Raw genomic sequence first — 26,671 nt, 5'->3', positions numbered from 1 at the left:
TTAACTAAGATGATACATTTAATCTTTTCCCAGAGTGCTCAGGTATATTTACCGTATGTTGTAGGCAAATTGGTATTGGGGGAGGCAGATAAGAAATTGACGTTCAGATTAAGTGATGTTGCACATTCATTTGCTGGGAGATGATAGAATAGGAATCATAGAGGCTTTCATGTCCTTTAAATATAACATCCTTTCTGCAAAAAGAGAAGGTTAAGGTTTGGAGATAGGTTTTGATAAAGGTTAAATGATCAAGGTTATGTAGCTGGAACTCTTGAAAACAAGGAACTAGGAAAAGAGTAAAATCTAAAGAAAATTCTCTAGAGTTGCTTCTTGGGCACACTTTGCATAATATAGCATGTGAGACTTCTGCAACTGAGAAAATATTTCCATTTTTATTAAAAATTATGATTCTGTGTTTTAAAATATGAATTGCATGTTTTCACATTTAATAGTACATTGATGTGCATCCTTTAAATACCATAGGCATTAGGGTTTTTTTCCTCCAGAAAATACTTCAATTATGCCTTTTATATCTACTAGTTAATGTGTCTCTGCATACTGATATTGTTTGTTAAATATACAAAGGCACCTGTAACATTTGTAATAAATGTTACATGAGCTTTTCGGTTTCTAGACATCATCTCTTTAATTCTCTGTTGCTATGGGTTTTCATTAGTATTCCATGGAGCCTGGGTTGCCATAGAAAATGTGTAGTTGTAGAGGAGTTACCATGACAACAGTCCACCATTATGTATTTTTCAATATCAGCTAGCTGGAGATGATAGTGAATCTGAGGATATTTGTTTTGAAGTCCAATAATTAAAAAAAAAAAACAGAATATTTCAATATCCTAGTTATCTCCAGCATATATTTAAAATATGATGCTAGTTATCCTTTATTCAAATAAACAGAAATGAGCATGTTTTAAAGGCTAATTGTTAGCCGTTTAGTTTGGTCTCCAGAAATTCTAAAAATTTAAATTTCCTTAAATCTTTGAGACATATCTAAACTCCCATATAATAAAGCTCATGTCAAATAAGCATAATTTTTTGTTTTAATCATCTCCTGGCTCTTTCATGACCTCAAAGAATAGCAGCTCAGGTACCTTACGTGAGAAACAGGAGGAAGAGTAGCTTTTGTCTTTGAAGTAGAACTCAGAAATAAACAAAGGAAATCACCTGGTGACTCATTGCTCAATGTAGCTTTTTTTTAAAAAGAAAAAAGCGAGAAACTATTTTCAGTAAAATGGCAAATCCCTTGGTTGAAGAGAAATTTTAAATACACTATTAAAATCTGAAAGCTTTTGATATCTCCAATGCTTGAGCAGTCATTGTGAAATTCTTTACCTATTAGCAATGTTAGGCATGTAATGTCAGTTGTCTTCAATTTATTTTCCTTATTGGTACCTTGATAGAGTGATACATCATTATTTTGTCACAAGGCCAATTAGAATAAATGTTATAATTACAGTTCAGCAAATTAGATCTATGTATATGAGAGATTTTGAAAAGATGAGTGACCTTCAAGTTTTACAGTTGTACAATCTGGCTTAAAATTTTTGTTGTTGTTGTTCTTAATTGTTGCTGTGATCTGAATGTTTCTGTCCCCTGGAAATTCATATGTTGAGACCAAATGCCCAATGTTTATGGTATTCAGTTCAGTTCAGTTCAGTCGCTCAGTCATGTCCGACTCTCCGCGACCCCATAAATCACAGCACGCCAGGCCTCCATGTCCATCACCAACTCCCGGAGTTCACTCAAACTCATGTCCACAGAGTCGGTGATGCCATCCAGCCATCTCATTCTCCGTCGTCCCCTTCTCCTCCCGCCCCCAACTTTTCCCAGCATCAGAATCTTTTCCAGTGAGTCAACTCATCGCATGAGGTGGCCAAAGTATTGCAGTTTCAGCTTTAGCATCAGTCCCTCCAATGAACATCCAGGATTGATCTCCTTTAGAATGGACTGGTTGGATCTCCTTGCAGTATAAGGGACTCTCAAGAGTCTTCTCCAACACCACAGTTCAAAAGCATCGATTCTTCGGCGATCAGCTTTCTTCACAGTCCAACTCTCACATCCATACATGACCACGGGAAAAACCATTGCCTTGACTAGACGGACCTTGGTTGGCAAAGTAATGTCTCTGCTTTTGAATATACTATCTAGATTGGTCATAACGTTCCTTCCAAGGAGCAAGCGTCTTTTAATTTCATGGCTGCAATCAGCATCTGCAGTGATTTTGGAGCCCAAAAAAACAAAGTCTGACACTGTTTCCACTGTTTTTCCATCTATTTCCCATGAAGTGATGGGACCAGATGCCATGATCTTTGTTTTCTGAATGTTGAGCTTCAAGCCAACCTTTTCACTCTCCTCTTTCACTTTCATCAAGAGGCTTTTGAGTTCCTCTTCACTTTCTGCCATAAGGGTAGTGTCATCTGCATATCTGAGGTGATTGATATTTCTCCCAGCAATCTTGATTCCAGCTTGTGCTTCTTCCAGCCCAGCGTTCCTCATGATGTACTCTGCATAGAAGTTAAATAAGCAAGGTGACAATATACAACCTTGACGTACACCTTTTCCTATTTGGAACCAGTCTGTTGTTCCATGTCCAGTTCTAACTGTTGCTTCCTGACCTGCATACAGGTTTCTCAAGAGGCAGGTCTGGTAGTCTGGGATTCCCATCTCTTTCAGAATGTTCCACTGTTTATTGTGATCGACACAGTCAAAGGCTTTGGCATAGTCAATGAGGCAGAAATAGATGTTTTTCTGGAACTCTTTTGCTTCCTCCATGATCCAGCGGATGTTGGCAATTTGATCTCTGGTGCCTCTGCCTTTTCTAAAACCTGCTTGAACATCTGGGAGTTCACGGTTTACATATTGCTGAAGCCTGGCTTGGAGAATTTTGAGCATGACTTTACTAGCGTGTGAGATGAGTGCAATTGTGCGGTAGTTTGAGCATTCTTTGGCATAGGACTTGGTAATTTTGGGAGGTGATTAGGCCCCTTATATAAGAGACCCCAGAAAGCTCTCTAGCCCCTTCTATCATGTGAGGACATAGTGAAAAGATGGCCATCCATGAACCAGGAATTGAGTCCTCACTAGATACTGAGTCTGCTGGTGCCATGAACTTGACTTGCCAGCATCCAGAAACATGAGAGAGAAGTGTCTGTTGTTTATAAGCCCACCAATCTGTAGTATTCTGTCAAGAGTAGCTCTGATGAACTAAGACAGTTGCCAAGCCTTTCTTTGAAGCTGTGGGAAGATATGATATTGGGTCTTGTTGTTTTTGTATTCTTTTTAAAAACTTTTCATTTGAATATAGTTGCTTTCCAGTTTTGTTTTAGTTTCTACTGTACAGCAAAGTGAATCAGTTATATGCATACGTGTATCCCCTCTTTTTTGGATTGTCTTCCCATTTAGGTCACCACAGAGCACTGAGTAGAGTTTCCTGTGCAGTACAGTGGGTTCTCATTAGTTATCCGTTTCATATCCATGGCAGTGTATGTGTGTCAGTCCCCATCTCCCAATTCATTCCACCCCCGCCCCCCCACAACACTACCACACCCTCCTTTCCCCTCTTGTGTCCATACGTTTGTTCTCTATGTCTGTTTCTCTACTTCTGCCTTGCAAATAGGTTCATCTGTACCATCTTTCTAGATCCCATATATATGTGTTAATATATGATATGATATTTTTCTTTTTCTGACTTACTTCAGAAGTTATATGACAGTCCCTGGGTCCATCCACATCTTGTTTTTGTATCCTTGAGGCCATGTAATATTGGAGCTCTCCAGCATCCTTCCCTGGAAACTTTTCCTCATGGGACATGTGAAGAAAGCCCCTCCTATAGCAGAGTAGACGTCCTGCACAGAATCATGGGTGGTAATTCAATATTTCAAAGGATCAGTGAATATATTAATTGTTCCTGGATAAATATGGGGCAGCCAAGAGAAAAATATAAGACCAAGTAGTGTATTACTGGGTGTAGTTTCATAGAAGAGGTAGGTAGAGTTTGATAGATAACATTTAAAAAGCTGACCTTCCAATCCATGCTTCTATTATATCAAGGATATAATTTCCCCTCACACAGATAAGGGTCGAGAAGTGTTCCAAGAACTTCCATTGTCCTATCCCAGTGGAGTGATGTAGACAGGATTTGTGTCTCCTGTAACGCAAAGAACTCACTCAAGCCTTGCTGTTTGGAGTTTTCACCGAGGCATTCACATAGACTTGGTTGGTCACACAGGCATTATTAGCTTACTTTCCAGTCCCTCCTGCGATCAAGCTGGTAGCACATGCACACAGGCACCCCCCATAAATCACACTGTTACTTTAGTGTGTGTGCTTTGTCTCCAAACGCCACGGTAAGCACCACCACCCTTATCAGACAGGTATTCGAAGAGTGTAGAGGCCACTGCACCAGGTTCAGGGCAAAGCCTAGCCCTCTTTTCTGACAAAGTTAATCCTTTACTACAGACTTGCTTTGTCTCTTTCCCTCGGCATCCGTTCTAGCAAGCTCTTGCCAGATCAGTCTTTCTAATCAATAGTCTTGGTCATGCCACTTTCCTGCTGAACAACCTGTGAGGTCTCATTGTACTTTTGTCCCTCTGCTCTAGATGTCACAGGTGTTGCTGATTATAGATATTGTCTTTTCTTGGCCCCGTAAACCAGTAAAATATCAAAGTTGTCCCAAAGTACTTAATCACCCTATGTGTTCCTAACTGTTCTTTACTCTTCTTGTCTTCTCAAACTCTGATGCCCTTGCCCATTCAAAATCCTTGTGGACTCATCTTACTATCATAGAGCCTTCAGTTCAGTTCAGTTCAGTCGCTCAGTCGTGTCCGACTCTCCGTGACCCCATGAATCACAGCACGCCAGGCCTCCCTGTCCATCACCAACTCCCGGAGTTCACTCAAACTCATGTCCACAGAGTCGGTGATGCCATCCAGCCATCTCATTCTCTGTCGTCCCCTTCTCCTCCTACCCCCAATCTTTCCCAGCATCAGAGTCTTTTCCAGTGAGTCAACTCATCGCATGAGGTGGAGTGAACACCCAGGATTGTTCTCCTTTAGAATGAACTGGTTGGATCTCCTTGCATAGAGCCTTAATTGCTTAAAATAGATTTATTTGATTCCTGTATGGGTCCCTTTCCTTGTACCTCTCCATGACATTTGCCTTCCATTGTTGTTATTTTTGTATTTGTCTTATTCATTATTATACAGGATGCTCCTTCAGGGTAAACGTTGTGCCTTATTCCTCCTTATAGTCTCTGTAGAGGCTAAGAAAATGCTTGGAAACTGTAAGGGACAGAATATGTGCAGAATTTCATTCTTGTCTTTTGGAGAAGATCCAGCAAACAGCCAGTGTCATAAGAGCAGACTGCTTAAAATGATGGCTTCTCTGTTGTATTTAAAAGCCAAAAGAACACTCTAGATCCTCTTAGGGTTTGTAGTAGACTGAGGTGGTTAGGGAGCTTCTTCTGTAGATTCAGCTTTGTTTTGAAGAACTGAATTCACATGAGCAGATAAACACATGGAACAAGCATTTGTGTTGCTTGGTTCATCTGAAGCATTTGGCACCATCAGTGATTTGAAAATCTACCCTCAAGGATCGGATTGAATCTTGTTGGTTCCAGTGTGAAAAATGACCTTATAGAATTCATTTAACCTCAGTTCTAGGCCTTCTTCTCCCTCTCATGTTAAACCCTCTCTCTTCCCCCTACCAGGATTCCCATATACCTTACGCTGAGAGGGACAACTCTTTTAATGTATTTGTTCATGTAATGATTTGGCGTGTATTTAATGGACACATATTTATCAGGCCCTTTGTCATGTTGAAGATACAGTGGTGAACTAGATAGAAATAGCCCTTGTCCTGATTTTCTCCCATAAAAAAGATTTTAAAACTCTAAGACACATTTTCTGTTGGTTTAGTTAACCTCCGGCTCATTAATTTGCTTATCACGCATGTGAAATGGGAGACCTAAAAGGATAACATCAGCAGATGTTAGTTGAGCATTTCTACTGTGTGCTAAAGAGCAGTCTAGGGGCTGCCCTGGTGGCTCAGTGGTAGGGAGTTTGCCTGCCAATGCAGGTGACATGGATTTGATCCCTGGGTCAGAAAGATCCCCTGAAGGAGGAAATGGCAACCCACTCCAGTATTCTTGCCTGGGAAATCACATCGCCTGGTGGGCTCACATGGTGGGGTCACAAAAGAATCAGACATGACTTAGCATCTAAATAACAACAATAAACAGTCTACCACCATTCAGTTCAGTTCAGTTCAGTCGCTCAGTCGTGTCCGACTCTCCGTGACCCCATGAATCACAGCACGCCAGGCCTCCCTGTCCATCACCAACTCCCGGAGTTCACTCAAATTCATGTCCACAGAGTCGGTGATGCCATCCAGCCATCTCATTCTCAGTCGTCCCCTTCTCCTCCCACCCCCAACCCTTCCCAGCATCAGAGTCTTTTCCAGTGAGTCAACTCGTCGCATGAGGTGGCCAAAGTATTGCAGTTTCAGCTTTAGCATCAGTCCTTCCAATGAACACCCAGGATCGATCTCCCTTAGAATGGACTGGTTGGATCTCCTTGCGGTACAAGGGACTCTCAAGAGTCTTCTCCAACACCACAGTTCAAAAACATCAATTCTTCGGCGATCAGCTTTCTTCACAGTCCAACTCTCACATCCATACATGACCACGGGAAAAACCGTAGCCTTGACTAGACGGACCTTTGTTGGCAAAGTAATGTCTCTACTTTTTAATATATTATCAAGGTTGATCATAACTTTCCTTCCAAGGAGTAAGCATCTTTTAATTTCATGGCTGCAATCATTAACTTGTTTTAATCCTCCCGACACTTGAGTAGCAGCCTAATGGTCATTAAATTGTAGATGTGAAAACTGAGGCTGTGTTTTAGGTCTGACTCTTTAAACCTTCCCTGGTGGTTCAGCTGGTAGAGAATCTGCCTGCAATGCAGGAGACTTGGGTTTTATCCGTGGGTTGGAAAAATCCCCTGGAGAAGAGAAAGACTACCCACTGCAGTATTCTGGCCTGGAGAATACCATGGATGGTATTGTCCATGGGGTTGCAAAGAGTCAGACACGACTGATAGACTTTCACTTTCCACTCTTGATCTTGGACTTTCCACCACTGTGTAATAGATTACTTCTCAGCTGAGTAAACCTTCCCACCTTTTTCTATGGTGACTTTGATCTTTCAATGTTATTCTTACCAAGTGATCAAACAACAGTTCTTACCTGTGCTGAAATTCACACAGGTGGCCCCTACAGTGTCAACTGGATGAATGGATCAAATCTATTACCTGTTCATAGCAACCATGTTTATCTTTGTTATATTGCTTGAATATCATCTTGGAAACAAAGGAATAGGTGACATTAGAAATGTTTTTTAACTAGCCGCAAGTTGTGAACAATAATTGTGCCACTTGGAATTTTATGGTAGTTCATTCCAAATACATTAGTTGGTCTGAGCTCAACAACTTTTATCAACAAGTGGGTTGACATTAAGCTTCTCCAACCTCTAACAAATCACCTGACTCCTGAATGGGCTGAAATGGTGGTTTGTCAATGACAAATTGTATCACTGCTCTCTGATGCAAGAATATTATGAATGTTCAGCATCTCAGTTTATTTACTCAAGTATATTTGAAATGATGTATTTGGAGATCTGTGTTTTCCAAACTTTATGACAGGCTTATTTCTCGAAGGAAAGATAAAATGTCAAATTCACAACTAAACAATCTAGAATTTTAATTATCTAAATGAGTAAGGGAAATAGCATTTCTTTTTACTGTTTCAACCACTGTCTCCTCGAAAGGTCTTTGGAGAGTTTCATTCCAGGAGACACTCTGCTTGAACATATTGGGCAGGTGCATTTGTGGATGTAAGTGAACACGTTACATTGTGTTTATTTGCACAGTTGCAGTGAAAAAATATTCACCCAAATTGCTTTTCTGTCATTTAAACCGTGTTATTTCAACAGAATAGATTGAGGGCAGGTTAGTAGAATGGCTAAGAGGAAGGCTCTGATGTCAGAATTGGGTTTGAATGTCACCTTCATTACCAATAAACTGTGTAACTGGGCAATTTAGTCTAAGTGTCAGAATCTTCATCTATAAAGTGGAAACAGTAATAATTAGTACCTCATATGGTTTAAAGAATTAATTGTGTTTTTTGTTGGACATATATTAAATAGCCACTAGTTCTAGAAGGTTGAGTGAGTGAGTGAAAGTCACTCAGTCGTGTCCAGTCACTCAGAACTTGTTCAGTCACTCAGTCGTGTCTGACTCTGTGCGACCCCGTAGACGGCAGCCCACCGGACTCCTCTGTCCCTGGGACTCTCCAGGCAAGAATACTGGAGTGCCTTGCCATGTTCTTCTCCAATGCATGCATGCATACTAAGTCGCTTCAGTCATGTCCGACTCTGTACAACCCCATGGACAGCAGCCCACCAGGCTTCTCTGTCCACAGGATTCTCTAAGCAAGAATATTGGAGTGGGTTGCCATTTCCCTCTCCAGAAATGGGAGCACTGAATATGAAATGGAAAAAGTGAAACAAACTAGATAAAAGTAAAAGATACTCATATAGCCAAGTTTTTTAAACAAGGCTGCTCATTAGAAATATATCTGGAGCTCTGGCAAAAAAAAAAGCAAAGCAATACCTGAACCTTTGTAGTTTTAAAAAAGTTCCAAGGATTTTGATATGATTACAGGTTTTTCTATTAAATGGTAATTTTGTTGATATAGAATTCTATTATTTTTCTATTGACCAATCATGATACAATGGTGGTGGTGGTTTAGTTGCTAAGCCGTGTCCGACTCTTGCGACCCCATGACTATAGCCTGCTAAGCTCCTCTGTCCGTGGGATTTTCCAGGCAAGAATACTGGAGTGGATTGCCATTTCCTTCTCCAGGGGATCTTCTCGACTCAGGAATCAAACCTGGGTCTCCTGCACTGCAGGCAGATTCTTTACTGACTGAGCTATGAGGGAAGCCCATACAATGGTATTAAGTGAGTACTAGTTACGTAATCACAATAGTGAAATATATTTATCAGCTTTCATAATCACTAGCCAGACAAAAAATAAAGATAGTTACAGTTGCAAGCCATAATGGGAACACGATTAACCTAACAATATAAAATAATTACATACAATTTGGGGAGTCAAGCAGAGTGATGTGGTAAGTGGAAGTGCATACATGTACATGTGGTTATCTATTTTAAATATAGCAGTGTGTGCATGTCAGTCCCAAATTCCCCATTTATCCTTTCTCCCCACCCTTTCCCCCAGTAACCACAAATCTGTTCTTTAAGCCTGTGAGTGCTTTTCTGTTTCGTAGATAAGTTCATTTGTGTTATATTTTAAATTCCACATCTAAGTGACATGGTATTTGTCTTTCTCTTTCTGACTTACTTCACTTAGTATGATAATCTAGGTCCATCCATGAGGCTGCGATTGGTGTTATTTCATCATTTCCTACGACTGAGTGATATTCCATTGTATGTGTGTATCGCATCTTCTTTATCCATTTCTCTGTCAGTGGATGTTTAGATTGCTTCCATGTCTTGGCTCTTTGTCATTCAGATGATGTCTTAACAAGATTCTCAGGCTTCCTCTGGGGGGAAAAGGGATCAAATGGTAGGAGCAATATGTTTTAGAATACAGACAGGTGTGAGAGGGGCAGCATCTAGGGTTCCTGTTAGGGAGAAGGAAGAAGTATGGCTGATGAAAGAGCTTTCCCAGGAGGGGGCAGAGCTACCCAGAGAAAGAGTATGGTCTGGATAATTACCTTCTAGAAAGCACAAGAATCAAATTTATTTGAAGTTTTTAAAAGCTGCAACTTTCTTCTCTCCATAGTTTTTAGGTCCTGTCAATAGCAATTTTTCAATAATTGCTAGTTAAATTATCGTAGAGCAGCACAGAAAGATATGTATTTATTTGGGATCAGGCCAATTTATTTGGGATCACTTGCCTTTCCAAAATGCAGTGACTCAGAGGGAAGGGAAGAACTTGGATCAGAACTTGGCTGGTAGCTATGAGAAGGAAAGCATATGAGCCGAATCTTATTCACATTTAGCTTTTAGTCTATTGGGCACTTTCAACCATAATAGGTCTACAAAGGGAATAGAAAGTCTGTTCTACTCTAGTGTGTTTCTTCTACTCTCCTTTTTTATCACCATTTCCATCTCCTCTGCTAACTCCCAACCCTCTTTTTACAAGAGTTTCTATTTTGCTTTAAAGTCCTGTCCTTTTTTACTTCCAGTGTTTATGCCCTCAGTGGACGAAAGTTATGGAAGTTCTTTGTTCTCTGTCGAACTGATGGTCAGGAAGGCTTCTCAGCCATGTCTCTGTTCAGTTCAGTTCAGTCGCTCAGTCGTGTCCGACTCTCCGCGACCCCATGAATCACAGCACGCCAGGCCTCCCTGTCCATCACCAACTCCCGGAGTTCACTCAAACTCATGTCCATCAAGTCGGTGATGCCATCCAGCCATCTCATTCTCTGTCGTCCCCCTTTCCTCCCGCCCCCAACCTCTCCTAGCATCAGAGTCTTTTCCAGTGAGTCAACTCATCGCATGAGGTGGCCAAAGTATTGCAGTTTCAGCTTTAGCATCAGTCCTTCCAATGAACACCCAGGATTGATCTCCTTTAGAATGGACTGGTTGTATCTGCTTGCAGTCTAAGGGACTCTCAAGAGTCTTCTCTAGCACCACAGTTCAAAAGCATCAATTCTTCGGCGATCAGCTCTTTATCTCTTACTAAATTCTCTTTCCAATATAAAATCAGTGAGTCTTGAAATATGTCTGCAAATAATAATGAATGATCTACATTTTTGGAAACAAATCTTTTTTGAAGGTGATAGTGAAAGTGTTATTGCTTAGTTGTGTCTGACTCTTTGCGACTCCATGAAATGTTTCTTGACGGGATCCTCTGTTCATCAGATTCTCCAGGCAAGAATACTGGAGTGGGTTGCTGTGGACCTCTCCCTGGTGGCTCAGAGGTTTATGTGTCTGCCTGCAATATGGGAGACCCGGGTTCCATCCCTGGGTCGGGATGATCCCCTGGAGAAGGAAATGGCAACCCACTCCAGTATTCTTGCCTGGAGAATCCCATGGAGGGAGGAGCCTGGTAGGCTATAGTCCACGGGGTCACAAAGAGTCAGACATAACTAAGCTACTTCACTTTCACTTTTCACTTTCTCCAGGGGATCATCCTGATCCAGGGATTGAACCTGGGTCTGCTGCATTGCAGGCAGATCCTTTACCATCTGAGCCACCAGGGAAGCCCAATTTTTGAAGGTATTTTCAAATATACAAGTGTAAGTAACAGTATAATAATCCCCATGTGTTCATTTCCTGGATTCTACAGGTATCAACATTTTCCCAATTTTTTTTCATCTTCTCCCAACCCTGCTTTTTTTTTCTGAACTATGTTTTTTTTTTTTTTAACATAGTTTACAGTATTGCTTTACAGCATCAATGAAGTGAATCAGCTGTTGTTGTTCAGTCACACAGTCGCATCTGACTCTTTGCTACCCCATGGACCGCAGCATGCCAGGGTTCCCTGTCCTTCATCATCTCCCGGAACTTGCTCAAACTCATGTCCATTGGGTCGGTGATGCCATCCAACAATATTGTCCTCTGTTGTCACCTTCTCCTCCTGCCTTCAATCTTTCCCAGCATCAGGGTCTTTTCAGATAAGTCGGCTCTTTGCATCAGGTGGCCAAAATATTGGAGCTCCAAAGTATTGGAGCTTCAGCTTCCAGTGAATATTCAGGACTAATTTCCTTTAGGATGGACTGGTTGGATCTCCTTGTAGTCCAAGGGACTCTCAAGAGTCTTTTCCAGCACCACAGTTCAAAAGCATCAATTATTTGGCACTCAGCTTTCTTTATAGTCCAACTTTCACATCCATACATGACTACCAGAAAAACCATAGTTTTGACTATGTGAGCCTTTGTTGGCAAAGTAGTGTCTCTGCTCTTTAATATGCTGTCTAGGTTTGTTGTAGCTTTTCTTCCAAGGAGCTTGCGTCTTTTAATTTCATGGCTGCAGTCACCATCTACAGTGATTTTGGAGCCCCAAAAAATAATCTGTCACTGTTTCCATTGTTTCCCCTTCTATTTGCCATGAAGTGATTGGAATCAGCTATATGTATACATATATCCCCTCCCTCTTGGACCTCCCCTACCATCCCACCCATGTAGGTCACCACAGAGCACTGAGCTGAGCTCCCTGCACTATACAGCAGGTTCCCACTAACTATTTTACATATGATAGTGTATAAATGTCAATCTAATCTGCCAATTCATCCCCCACAGTGTTTCCACCTCTGTTCTCTACATCTGTGTCTCTATTCCTGCTCTGCAAATGGGTTCATCTGTACCACTTTTCTAGATTCCACATATACGCGTTAATATATTTGTTTTTCTCTTTCTGACTTACTTCACTATTTATAACAGTCTTTAGATCCATCAGCATCTCTACAGATGACCCAATTTTGTTCCTTTTAATGGCTGAGTAAAATTCCATTTTTTATAAGTACCATATCAGCTGAGAAATTAGCTATCATTTATTGCATTAGTTTTTTAAGAGGCTGTTTCATAAGGTTTAAATGAATTTATATGTCTAAGTTTGGGACAGAAGACATTGCTGAGTTGCAGATTGACTGCATTATGGAGTCATAGGATGGTTGCAATGGAAAATGAAAAGGTATTGAAACCAGACAACTTGGGTGTACATTCGAGCTCCACTATGACTTTGGGCCACTCATGTTACCCTTTAAAATTCAGTTTTCTCTGTGGGATGAAAACAACAATATTCAGCCTCAAAAGAATAGGAGAATGCTTCTTCAGTATCATAAGAACTACCTATTTTCATTCCATTTACCACATCCAACTCATCATATGAGACCCTATAATTTTAATTGAAAAGGCTGAGTGTCTAGAATTGTAATAACAAAGGCTGAGTGCTTTTCTTATTAAAGGTTGATGCTTTTGAACTGTTGTACTGGAGAAGACTCCTGAGAGTCTCTTGGACAGCAAGGAGGTCAAACCAGTCAATCCTAAACAAAATCAATCCTGAATATTCATTGGAAGGACTGATGCTGAAGCTGAAGAAGCTCCAATACTTTGGCCACCTGATGTGAAGAGCCATCTCATTGGAAAAAACTCTGATGCTGGGAAAGATTGAAGGCAAGATGAGAAGGGGACAACAGAGGATGAGATGGTTGGATGGCATCACCAACTCAGTGGATATGAGTTTGAGCAAACTCTAGGAGATAGTGAAGGACAGGGAAGCCTGGCTTCCTGTGCTGCAGTCCATGGAGTCACAAAGAGTTGGACACGACTGAGTGACTAAACAACAGCAAGAATTGTAATATCTTAATCAGGTAATAAACAAGGATATTGGTGCTCATCATTACTTTTAAACATTTTTTGGAAAGTTTTGTTCTTTGTATCACGGCACGGCATATCAAAGAGAGAGTATGAGAATGAATTATGGGAAGAAAAGAGCATCCTAAGGTAAACTGAAATGAGACATGGGTTGGGCCTATGTAGAGAGAAAAGCAGGTGAGGATAGGCAAGAAAATGTAGAAAAAGAAGTTGGAGATACTTCTGCTATCAAATACTATGTGTTATTTCAAATTTACACTGTGAGACCAAGAAGTGACAGAGAAATCAGAGGAAGAGAAATAGCCCTGAATCTGATGTTCATCCACTGACTTGACAGCACATGTGCTGTGTTACACTGAAGTGAGTGCTTTCTGTAAATTTTCTAGCTTAATCCTTACAACAAAACTGTAACATAGATAGTGTTTTCTCTTTTTGCTTTTAAGGAAAAATAAGATTCAGGGTAAAAAACGCTTACCCTGAACCTTAGAGCTCAAATTGTACCCCAAAGCAGATACTCTCAAAGTGAATCTTGTACAAGTGAACTGAGAAGGAATGAGTGATTTTTACTCTGATGTTGGGGGAAAGGGCTGAGACGGGGGGTCATCAGAAATCACAGAAGTACTTGCCTTATGCCATACCTACAATAAATTCTACACACGTTGAAAAAAAAAGGCACCAAGGGTAAAAGGTGATAGATAGCAGGGTTGGAGGATAAGTACAATAAAATGTAAGTAGTTATTTCATTGAAATTGAAACTTTGAAAGTGGGGAACTTTCTAAGCATAGAAACCGTGGAAGAAACCACCAAAGAAATGATTGATATATTTGGTTACATAAAATTACAATTTCTGTGCATCAAAAACCATTATAAGTCAAACCTAAATGCAAAAAATGAGCTGGGAAGGCAAATGAAAATGTGTATACAATTGTGATACACAAATGATTAATACCTTTGTTGTCTAAGGAGCTCTTACAAATCAATAAGAAGACTGCAAATTTCCTAAGTTAAAAATAGTCAAAAGTAATAACTGGAGAACTACTATAAATTTTAAAAATTACTCAGAAGCAGTAATAAGAAAAAATAACTAAAATTAAAAGCAGATATTATTCCTGCTATGAAATAAAACTTTTATAAAGTGTTAGGGTTTATTTGTGAACATTTTTAGAAATAGGAACTGAGCTGCTCATTGTCCTTTTTGGTGGGCAGTCTATAGATTTTTATCTTTTTGGTGAGCAAGTTATAGACAAATGCCATGGAAAAAGTTTATTCCTTTTCTTCAGAAACTCTATTTTTGTGAATTTCACTTGCGAAAACTAGCCAATATAATGTCAAGATTTTTTGCAAGGATATTGTTGTAATATTAGATGTACTAGACAGAAAAACAAGATGATTTAAATAATATCAGAAAATACTTGAACATATTTTATGAATATGAATATTCAAATGCGCAATCTGTTAAGACTCTGTGTGTGTGTGTGTATGTGTGTGTGTGTGTGTGTGTGCACGCGCCAAGTGGCATGTGGAATCTTAGTTCCTGACCAGGGATCTAACCTGCACCCTACTGTGTGGGAGCACAGAGTCTTAACAACTGGACCACTCGGGAAGTCCTCAAGATGGTTTTTAAAGACTGTTTTATATATATATATAAATGATTTGTTGCTAAGGGGAAAAGGTAAGACATACTGTATATGCAGTATAATCCTAAATCTTTTTTAAATTCTATGTGTGTGACTTTGTATGTTGAAAGGGAGCATCGAGGAACAACAGAAGATGTTAATTTCCTTCTAAATGGTGTAGTCATGATTGGTTTTTATTTTCTGCATTTTGTCTGTTTTCTACAATGAATATAATATTGCTTTTATAAGTATAAAATGTTATTAACATTTTAGAAGTTATAAAGATTAAATTTAAAAATATGGCTGAGGATAACGTTTTAGGAATGTTAATTTTATTTTCCTTAAATGGAACCTCAGATAGAAACTTAAAATTCAAGATTTGATTCTTTATGATTTGATAATGGATTTTTAAAAGCTGACAGATTAAATAATCTTTGTGACATCAGTTTTTATAGGGTTGAACTAACCAATACAAGTGTCGTTAGAGCTACAGGTCCAAAGCAGAATGTTCCTTTCTTTGCGTTCTATGTATATAAACTTTGAGTTTTGTTAAAATAATTTTCATCTTACACATTACCATATTCTAATAGGAAATGAGCTAAGATCTTTTTTTTTTCCCTTGATGGAATAAAGTTCAGTTCAGTTCAGTCGCTCAGTCGTGTCCGACTCTCCGCGACCCCATGAATCACATCATGCCAGGCCTCCCAAAGTTAGCATTTTGTAAAAGCAAAAAGTCAGTAGTAACCTTCATCTTGGAGTTCTTGTATTCAGAGTGGATCCTTAGTTTTCTCTTTTAAGTTTGTAATAATATTATAGGAGCCATGCCATCTTTTGCATAATGAGGCTTTTGGCCTTTACATGCCTTATTATTCTGGTTCTTGGTAAACAATATTTGGCGTAATAAAGTTTGAGAAAGAAAATGGGTTTTTCATAATAGCTGTGAAGGAAAATGGTATGGGAAAATGTTCCACTATGCCAGTGTTTTCACATAGAGGAACTTTTTTTGCATTATCTTACTATCACTGTCAAAGTTATGTCTCATGGGCATATTCATTTTAAATTCAGGGTCATACTTTTTTTGTGCATTTTGCCCAACTTTAAAAATTCTTTTTGGATTATTGATGCCATTGATTGGGTGCATATACTTCAGAGCTCTTCTTTATTGCACAGTTTATCTAAGCATTTTCTGCAGACATCTTTCCTGTAATCCATCATATTTCCTCTGTTTTTCTTTGTATCCCCTTTTAAAGCACTTTCTATGTTTTTAAGTCCATTATTAATAAGTATTTGTTAACTACTGTCCTGATAAATACATGAAATTCTTTCATATTTGCTGAATGTTGGTTTCTTTGTTTTTAGGGTGACTTTGGATCCTCCTATTTGCAGAGCTCTAGAAAGGTAAACAAAATGAACACTGACTTCAACAGATGCAGTATTTTTGGTTTGCTGTCTTTGTTGTAATTGTAAACATGAACTCAAATGAATTTTTTATGAGCTTCTGCTTTTAACTAGTTTATTACTTTTTGAAAATTAGAGAATGAATTGAAAGCTTTTTATAGTTTGCCTAGTGGGTTACCTGAACCTGTGTTCAGACTAAGATGGTACCTGGAAGGTGTTCACTGTGTTCCACATCTGGTCCTCAGCTCTGCAGTCTTGAGGTTTGAGTTTATGGCATGTGAGAGCAGCCATGTCCCCTGGAGACTGATACAGTATCAATTTCTCTATTTATGGTGCCATGAAAGCCAAATGCTGGGCTTAACTCATTAATATATTCTCTCTCTCCTGTTTAAAAAGCCTGCATGGACGTCTAGTTATGGTCAGTCATTTGCTCCTAGATCTGGAATTAGAATGAGGAGAGAGGACAGCCATTTTGAAGATTTAATAGTGAAAGACTTGCTAGCCGTGATAACCTGAAATGTGTGTCTAACCTTGAGGGGTGTTCTGCTCAGTGGGCTGTGCGGGTACCTTCTCCCCACTCAGTAATGAGTACTGCACACATTACTTTATTGCACTTCACTTTACTGGGCCTCACAGATGTTGCATTTTGTTTTCGTTCTGTTTTTTGGTTTTTTACAAATTGAAGATTTGCGGCAAGCCTGCCTTGAGCGAGTCTATTGGCATCATTTTTCCAACAGCAATTGCTCACTTTGTGTCTCTGTGTCACCGTTCAGTAATTCTTACCTCATTTCATACTTTTTCATTACTTTTATTATGGTGGTCTGTGTTCACTGATCTTTCATGTTGCTGTTGCCATTGTTTTGGTGCACTGTGAATCTTGCCTGTGTGAGATGCTGAACTTGGTATGTGTTGACTGTTCCACTGACCAGCCTTCCCCACTATTTCTCCCTTTGCGTGGGGCTTCCTATTCCCTGAGAACAACAGTACTGAAACTAGGCTAGTTAATAAGTTTATAATGACCTCTAAGTGTTCAAGTGAGAGGAAGAGTCGGCATCTCTCACTTTAAATCAAAAACTAGAAATGATCAGGCTCAGTGAGGAAGGTGTGTAGAAAGTTGAGATAGTCAAAATCAAGGCCTCTTGCTCCAAACAGCTGAGTTGTGAATGTAAACGAAAAATTCTTGGAGGAAATTAAAAGTGCTATTCCAGTGAATACACAAATGATAAGAAAGCAAAACAGCCTTATTGCAGATCTGGAGAAAGTTTTAGTGGTCTGAATAGAAGACGAAACCAGCCACTACATTCCCTTCAGCCAAAGCCTAATCTCAAGCAAGGCCCTAACTCGCTTCAGTTCTGTGAATGTTGAGAGAGGTGAAGAAGCTGCAGAAGAAAAGTTTGAAGCTTGCAGGGCTTGGTTGATACAGTTTAAGGAAAGACGTCATCACCGTAACATAAAAACTAAGTGAAGCAACAGGTGCTTGTGTAGAAGCTGCAGCAGATTATCCAGAAGAGCTTGCTAAGATGAGTAAAGGCAGTTGGCCACACGGAGAAACCGATTTTCAATGTAGACAAAACAGCCTTTTATTGAAAGCACATGCCACCGAGGACTTTCATAGCTAGAGAGGAGAAGTCAATGCTTGGGTTTCAAAATTTCAAAGGACAGGCTGACTCTCTTGTTAGGGTCTAATGCAGCTTTTGACTTGAGTTGACAACAGTGCTCATTTACCTTTCCAAAAATCATGCTGCTGCTGCTGCTAAGTCACTTCAGTTGTGTCCGACTCTGTGTGACCCCATAGACGAAAGCCCACCAGGCTCCCCAGTCCCTGGGATTCTCCAGGCAAGAACACTGGAGTGGGTTGCCATTTCCTTCTCCAATGTGTGAAAGTGAAAAGTGAAAGTGAAGTCGCTCAGTCGTGTCCGACCCTTAGCGACCCCATGGACTGCAGCCCACCAGGCTCCTCCATCCATGGGATTTTCTAAGCAAGAGTACTGGAGTGGCTTGCCATTGCCTTCTCCGTCCAAAAATCATAGGGCCCTTAAAAATTATAGTAAATCTAGTTCACCTCTGCTCCATAAATGAAACAGCAAAGCCTGGATGACAGTACATCTGTTGGCAATATGGTTTACTGAATATTTTAAACCTACTGTTGAGATCTATTTCTCAGAAAACAAACGAACAAACAAAAAAACATTTCTTTTAAATTACTACTGTTCATTGACAGAGCACTTGGTCATCCAAAAGCTCTGATGAAGATACAATGAGATTAATGATGTTTTCATGCATGCTAATACAACATCCATTCAGCAGCCCATGAATCAAGGAATATGTTAACTTCCAAGTTTCATTATTTAAAAAATATATTTTATAAGGCTATAGATGCCATAGATGGTGATTCCTCTTGTGGATCTGGGGAAAGTAAATTGAAGACACTTCTATAAAGGATTCACCATCCTAGGTGCCATTCAGAACATTCTTGACTCATAGGAAGAGACCAATGGGAGTTTGGAGTAGGTTGATTCCAGCCCTGATGGATGGCTTGGAGGGATTCACAACTATAATGGAGATAGTAACTGTAGATGTAGCAGAAACAGCAAGAGAACTAGAAATCGAGTCCGAAGATGTGACTGAATTGCTGCAATCTCGTGATAAAATGTGAATGGAGGAGGAGTTACTTCTTATGGGTGAACAAAGAAAGTGGTTTCTTGAGATAGGATCTATTCCTGGTGAAGATGCTGTAAAGATTGTTGAAATAACAATAAAGAACTTACAATATTACAGAGACTTAGTTGGTAAAGCAGTGGCAGGGTTTGGGAGAATTGACTCCAATTTTGAGAGGGTTCTGTGGGTAAAATGCAACCAAGCAGCATTACCTGTTACAGAGAAATCATTCATAAAAGGAAGAGTCCATAAGGGACTTCCCTGGCAGTCCAGTGGTTAAGATTTCATGCTTCCAGTGTAGAGGGAAAGCACAGGTTTGATCTCTGGTTGGGGAACTAAGATCCCATATGTCACAAAATGCAGTCCAAAAAAAAGCAAGAGAGGCCATTGATGCAGTAAACTTCATTGTTGTCTTATTTTAAGAAATTGTCATCTTTAGCAACCATTTGCCTGATCCATCAGCAGCCATCAGCATCAAGGTAAGACCCTCTGCCAGCAAAATGATTACTGATTCACCGAAGGCACGGATGATGGAGAACAATTTTTAGCGATAGAATATTTTTAAATAAAAGCATGTACATTGTTTTTTTAGTCATAAAGATATCACACATTTAACAGTCTAGAATGTAGTGTAAACATAGCTTTTATGTGTGCTGAGAAACCAAAAACTTGGGGTGACTTGCTTTATTGTTATGGTCTGGAACCAAACCCACACCTATCTCTGAGTTCTGCCTGTAAAAGCTGCAGTTTCCTTCTCAGCTTCCCATCTTTCTAAGTTTCCACCATTGATCTTTCCACATACTTATAATGTCCACTAGTCTTTCTGTTTTTAGTCTGGGAGGTATCATTCTCTCCGACTGTCAAGCAGAGGCAAAAGTCAGAGTTGTATTTGAATGTCAACTCTACTTGGCTCTAGGCTCTTGCACAAGGTACTGAATGTTTCATTTCCCTTATTTGAAAACATATTAGTAAGAGTCCCTATCTCATAGACTTGTGAGATGAAACATTTAACTCAGTGATGTAATAAGATCTCCGTAAATATCAAACAATATAATTCAGGTTATCATGGCTTCGTGTTTATTCTAAGGTGAATTCTGCACACATATGTATAAATTTTATTAGGTTTAACTGTGTGAAATTGCCATTTTGGCATGTCAAAACACCAGCTATTCATATGGCTAAACCCAATATAACTTCTAATTCTTATCTATAGAACCTTTAGTTATTTTGCTTAATACATGTCATTACCCTTATTGACGCTGAAGAATTGATGCTTTTGAGCTGTGGTGTTGGAGAAGACTCTTGAGAGTCCCTTGGACTGCAAGAAGATCCAATCAGTCCATCCTAAAGGAGATCAGTCCTGGGTGTTCATTGGAAGGAGTGATGCTGAAGCTGAAACTCCAATACTTTGGCCACCTCATGCGACGAGTTGACTCACTGGAAAAGACTCTGATTCTGGGAGGGATTGGGGGCAGGAGGAGAAGGGGATGACAGAGGATGAGATGGCTGGATGGCATCACTGACTCAATGGACATGAGTTTGAGTGAACTCCGGGTGTTGGTGATGGACAGGGAGGCCTGCTGTGCTGTGATTCATGGGGTCGCAAAGAGTTGGACATGACTGAGCGACTGGATTGAGCTGAACCCTAACTGAATATATAAGTGCACTTGAATTATCTTCTTTAATTCATGTTATTTTGTTGTTGTTCAGTGAAATGGCAGAATAATACTATTTTTGGGGTGTCATGAACTAGTCATAATAATGATAATGTTGTCTATTAAGATTTTTCCAAGTCAATCTGTTTCTCAAATGGGCTCATCTTTAAAAAAAAAATTTTGAAGTGTAGTTGCTTTACAATGTTGTGTTAGTTTCTGCTGCTGCTGCTAAGTCACTTTAGTCGTGTCCGATTCTGTGCGACCCCTTGGACGGCAGCCTACCAGGCTCCTCCGTCCATGGGATTCTCTGGGCAAGCACACAGGAGTGGGTTGCCATTTCCTTCTCCAATGCATGAAACTGAAAAGTGAAAGTGAAGTTGCTCAGTCGTGTCCAACTCTTAGCGACCGCGTGGACTGCTCCCTACCAGGGTTCTCCGTCCATGGCATTTTCCAGGCAAGAGTACTGCAGAGGGGTGCCAGTGCCTTCTCCGGTGTTAGTTTCTATTGTACAGCAAAGTGAACTGGAGGGTGTATATTAGGTTAAATACATATATCCCTTCTCTTTTGGATTTCCTTCCCATTGAGTAGAGTTCCCTGTGCTAAAGAGTAGGTTCTCATCAGTTATCTGTTTTATACACAGTATCAATAATGTATATATGTCAGTCCGAATCTCTCAGTTCATCCCATCTCCCCATCTGCCTTGACATCCATATGTCTGTCCTCTATGTCTGTCTCTATTTCTGCTTGTAAATAAAATTGTTTATATCCATTTTTTTTTCAGATTCCACATATGTGTGTTAATATATGGTGTTTGTTTTTCTTTTTGTGACTTCACTCTGTATGACCGTCACTAGGTCCATCCATGTCTCTACAAATGACCCATTTTCATTCCTTTTAATATATCTGCTACATTTTCTTAATCCATTCCTCTGTTGATGGATAGCGTTGTTAACAATTGATACCATTTTCAGAATGAGCGAAACACAAATTTTACCAATACTCTGTGAAAGAACAGAAGTGTATGTTGTCATGTTTCAGGATTGATATATTTTTGTTGATCTTAAATCTTTTATGAAAATGAAACAACTACCCATGAATGGATTGAAAACTTTCTTGCTCTCCTCGCTCTACTCTTATTTCTTGTTCTACATAATACTTATGTGTTTGTGCACAGGCTGACCTCCTTCATTTGGCCTTTAGCCCTTTAAACAGCTTCTGGAATGAGTGTGTGATCATGCTAATCTTCTGTAGCAATCTTTTTACACATGGTTTAAATGTTGTCATTACTGAAGTCCTGACTTTGTACCAGGGATGGGATAAACCAAGCCCTGAGGCAGCTATTGGGGATGTCAGGCTGAAAAGATTTCTCTAGAGGCTCCGACAGCATCAGAAATTCAGTTAGGTGAGTCCTCAAAACTGACTGGGGCAAAAAGAGGCTCGGAGTTGATGCCTTGTATCCCCAAAGTGAAGGATTTCTTCTGCTTTACATTTTTGGGATCTTGCGAGTTTCTCTTCTGGCCTTTGGTGTTAGTATAAATTCAGCCATCTTGGTGCTTTCAACCTAACTGGCCTGTCAGCTGAGTTTCAAAGAACATACCAGGAATCAGAGATCTGAACTCTGAAGATGAAGAGGCCCCTCGTTGCTTGGTACCCACTCCAGCTCCTTCCTTTCTTGCACTCCATGTTCAGCTCACTTAGCCAGCCAGCAGGAGGCAACATAGGATCCTTGTCATTTTTTTTTTGTTTGTTTTGTTATTGAATCTTCTCACCCAGTTAAAATATCAAAGTCTTCCTGGGATTAGAGAAGGAGGAAATATGATTTCATGGTGCGTAAATTGAAAGGGTGGCCTGGGTGAGTTCTGAGTTTGAGATAAAAAGAGCATCAGTAAAAATGAAATTAAATTATGTCTGTTATTGGACTCTTTCTAATTCCTCCACCCACTACTTTGGTAAGAGTATTTTTGTGGAATGTGAATCAAATGGCAGCATTTAAGAATCCAAGGTCACTTTTTAAATCTTGTCCGCCAAAGACTTGCCTAGACAGGCCTTTGATTTAGATGTTTGTAGATGTGACTTGACATCATAGCTAGGTGTGCTGTCAGAACATTCGATTTACTTACTAGAAAGGGTAAAGTGAAGCTTGAGCCTCTCTGATAGAACTCTTTTGTCTTTGAACTGAAGAGTATGAGTAATCAGGAACAATGCTCCTTGGTGGCAGGCGAAGTATACATTCTGAGGACGCAATTCTAAGAACTGTCAGAATTGACTCATGCCCACTTTAATGGTATGGGTTACAATGAGGCTGACTAAAAATATCTGTATGATTGGTAGTGTTTGTGAGAAAGTATGTCTTCCTCCTACATTCAGAACAGATCAGAGCTGCCACCATGCAGACACCCAACTGCCCTGAAGGTCTTTTCAGGGAGAGACTGATTGACATGAGGTTCAGATGTGAAAGAGCTCTGGCTGTTCCTGCTTGTCACTTCCCTTAATTCAGGACTGATCTGAAGGCTCAGACATGTCTCTCCTCTTTGCTCCTTCAAGTGGGCCCTTCTTGAAGGTGTGTGGTCAGTAGGAAGGAAAGATTGGTTTTCAGTCCCAAAACACTTTTTTGTGACATTCGAGAAAGAAATGTTTGCTTTGATTTCTGTTCTAAAGAGAGTGCTATTGTTGGTCCTTTAAAAAATGTTAGGGGTGTGTGTGTGTGTGTGTGTGTTTGAGGGAGAGAGAAAGAATGTGATAGGGAGAGAGATGGAGGGGATGCAGAGAATGAAAGGGGGATTTGGAATATTAAAAAATCATATCTTATTCAGAATAGTTATAAATATTTATAATTTACCTGTATTATAAATAATCTCATAAATGACAAGTCATTAGTTAATAACTAGTTATCACATACGGGTAACTTATGCTAGTTCAGAATCTAAGAGTTTAGAATCCTGGTACAGCAGATCAGAGTCAACCAAAATTTATTAATTTTATGGTTTCACAAAATGGTCCTCTCTAGGATCCTTCTACACCATGAGAAAATCCAATATTTCATTTGACCCTCAGTTTTCCAGTACCCCACTTCAGAGTTACTAAAGATTTCAGAAATGATGTCTAATATCACAGTATTTTCTCCCAGACCTCTGATGCTGTCTATTTACTCTCCCTGTGAGGTGCAGAGAATAATCTATATTATTTTTTTCCTGCAGGTTTATTATGCTTTGCTCAAGTCAGTGGGGAGGCTGTCAAATTTGCCTTGTAAAAGGACTTAACATACGATAGTGATACTACTGATTTGAATTGGTTACCAGATTCGAGATTTTGGCTGTTGATAAAGTTTCATTTCTAAAAATACAATATTATAAAAGAATCTTTCCACAAAGAGGCCTCATCCTTTTTTTTCCTTCATGCTTAATAAACATTGTTTCATTTTAGTGAGTGTTTGACTTCTTTTCTGAATTGTCTCTCCTTGTCTTTGGGTATTATTGTGTTAGAGTGTTAATTTTCTTATCAATTCATACGAGCTTTTTATATGTTCATATTCTTAGTGCTTTCACTCTATTTTGGTGGCTAATATTTTTTTTAGAGTTCCTTTGCCTTCTGTTCTCTTTATATTCTATTTAACTTGCTAAGTTTAATTTAAAAATTTAGTAAATAAGCTTGTATTTTCCAACCATGGTGTAACTGCTAACTGTAGAATTGTTTTCAAATATGCTAATTTTTAGAAAATTTCATAGTTTGGGGTCATATTTTTGATCTGAAAATTAAAAGAAAGGATAGTGAATGTGGTTGAAAAGATACAGTCATGTTCAGTGCTTTGAATTCTCAGCTAAGGAGGTCAATCTAGTGTAGATGTGCTTCACATCAAATTGGATGCAGGTGGGCTTCCGTCTATGGGGTCACACAGAGTCGGACACGACTGAAGTGACTTAGCAGCAGCAGCAGCAGCATGACCATGATATGGGAAGGTATTGAATAGTTAATCTCTTTAAAGCATTGGTGTAAATTCTAAGCCACCTGGACACTCTCATGGATGTCCCTTTGTTACAGACCTTTTTTTGGATATCACATCTAAATCCACAATCACATCTGAAATGTGATTAATATGTGGATATTAATTCAATATGTGGGTTTAGTACTAATATGTCAAATTGGTACCATGAATTCTAAGGTGAATTCTTACCCTGCAGCTCTCATCTTTATGATGAAAAGTATGGTCCTAGCTTGAGTAGTGGTTTGGTTCCTAATCACAGACCACCTTCTTCCATAGCACCAAATAATGTACTGGTTCAAGTCTGGCAGACCAGTTATTAGAAATTGTGAACAAGTTATTTGACTGCTTATATTCCTCATTTTTCTCATTTCTAAAGGGGAATAATTGGGCTTCTCAGGTGACTCGGTGGTAAAGAATCCGCCTCTCAGTGCAGGAGACACAGGTGACACAGGTTTGATCCCTGGGTTGGGAATATCCTCTGGAGGAAGAAATGGCAATCCACTCCACTGTTCTTGCTGGGATAACTCCATGGACAAGGGAGCCACAGTCCATGGAGGACGGCTACAGTCGGTGGGCGTCACAGAGAGTCAGACACAACTGAGCAACTGGGCATGAGCATGAAAGGGGAATAATAACAGATCCATACCTTAGAGCATTATTATGAAAATAAAATGAAAACTTTCCCTTCTAAACAAAGTTCTTGGTACATTTTAGTGAAAATCGCTGTCATGTCTAACCCTTTGTGACCCCATGGACTGTATAGTCCATGGAATTCTCCAGGCTGGACTACTGAAGTGGGTACCCTTTCCCTTCTCCAGGGGATCTTCCCAACCCAGGGATCGAACCCACATTTCAGGCAGACTCTTTACCAGCTGAGCCACAAGGGAAGCCCATGGTACATTTTATGTGTTTGCTAAATGTTAAATATCATCACTATTGACATGTTTTCCTCAACTGATGGTGTTCAAAACCAGTTTTTAGAGAGTGATGGTAATTCCCAGAAAATTATGAGGACTTAACATTTTTAATAGGGTAGTCAGGAAACAGCAGGGAAGAAGTTGGTGATAGATCCAGAAAATGATGCTTTAAAAGGCAATTTCAGAATGATCAAAGTTTCTTCTATGGATGTTTCCCTGGCCCACATGTCATACACCCCCACATCCATTTGTGATACTCTAAAAGTTGGATCAAAATAGATGAACAGGATTTGAGACTGTTAATCTCATTTTGGTCTTTATGATAAATGTTTGTCAGTCTATGTATCTGTCTACCTACCTGTCAATATATTATGTATGTTATCAGTATATATATATATATTACTATATGTAATATATGTATGTATGTTTAGAGATGTTTGTGTGTACATACACAGTCTGTATTTGTATAATGTATATAGTAATGTAAGTTAGAGCTCTAAAGAGCCTTCATGATTCCAGATTCTCGCTGAGCCTCTTGATAAGAGTTATTCTCCTAATTCATCCAAAAGGAGGACCTGGGGAGGAGCCTCAGGGTGATAAATACTGTTTACTCCAAGCTGCAATGATGGGTTCCTTTCTTCATGATAGTGTGTAATGCATACCATCCACTGCTCAGTCTGTAATTCCAACTCAAAAATGATTCTGTCTCAGGCTAGAAAGAAAGTAGGACACATATGTGTTCTTTTTTTAAAAAAATTCTTTTCCATTACGGTTTACCCCAGGATATTGAATATAGTTTCCTGTGCTACACAGTAGGAACTTGTTGTCCATCCATTCTACGTGTAATAGTTGGTATCTACTAACTACAAATACCCAGTCCATCCTTCTTTGATGAATATCCCAACATATTCATTCTTAGTGTCACAAAAGAGAAAATGACTTCCTGATGTAGTTGATTATAGTTTGTCTTTTGCATTTATAAGCATCTGTTGATACTTTATGACTTCAAATGGTTCAGTAAAGGAAAAGTAGA

At 39.5% G+C, this 26,671-nt stretch overlaps 1 protein-coding gene across 3 annotated transcripts in view; it reads left to right on the top strand.

Annotated features, from left to right (window-relative positions):
- Nucleotides 1–26,671, top strand: part of ANK3 (ankyrin 3) — a 765,692-nt gene that overhangs the window by 107,990 nt on the left and 631,031 nt on the right. For 2 of the 3 annotated variants that reach the window (XM_088841899.1, XM_088841900.1), the window contains exon 2: nt 16,388–16,426. The exons of the other annotated variant lie outside the window; for it this stretch is intronic. In XM_088841899.1, coding sequence (XP_088698025.1) covers nt 16,388–16,426 — 39 coding nt within the window. The remainder of the gene's footprint in view (nt 1–16,387; nt 16,427–26,671) is intronic. 3 annotated transcript variants of the gene reach the window in all.

This window comes from Moschus berezovskii, chromosome 12 (genome assembly GCF_049115385.1).
Source record: "Moschus berezovskii isolate FMDL1 chromosome 12, NW_MosBer_1.0, whole genome shotgun sequence".
Lineage (NCBI taxonomy): Eukaryota > Metazoa > Chordata > Mammalia > Artiodactyla > Moschidae > Moschus > Moschus berezovskii.
The sequence above is the reverse complement of the archived record's forward strand: the minus strand, read 5'-3'. Positions and strand labels throughout refer to the sequence as shown.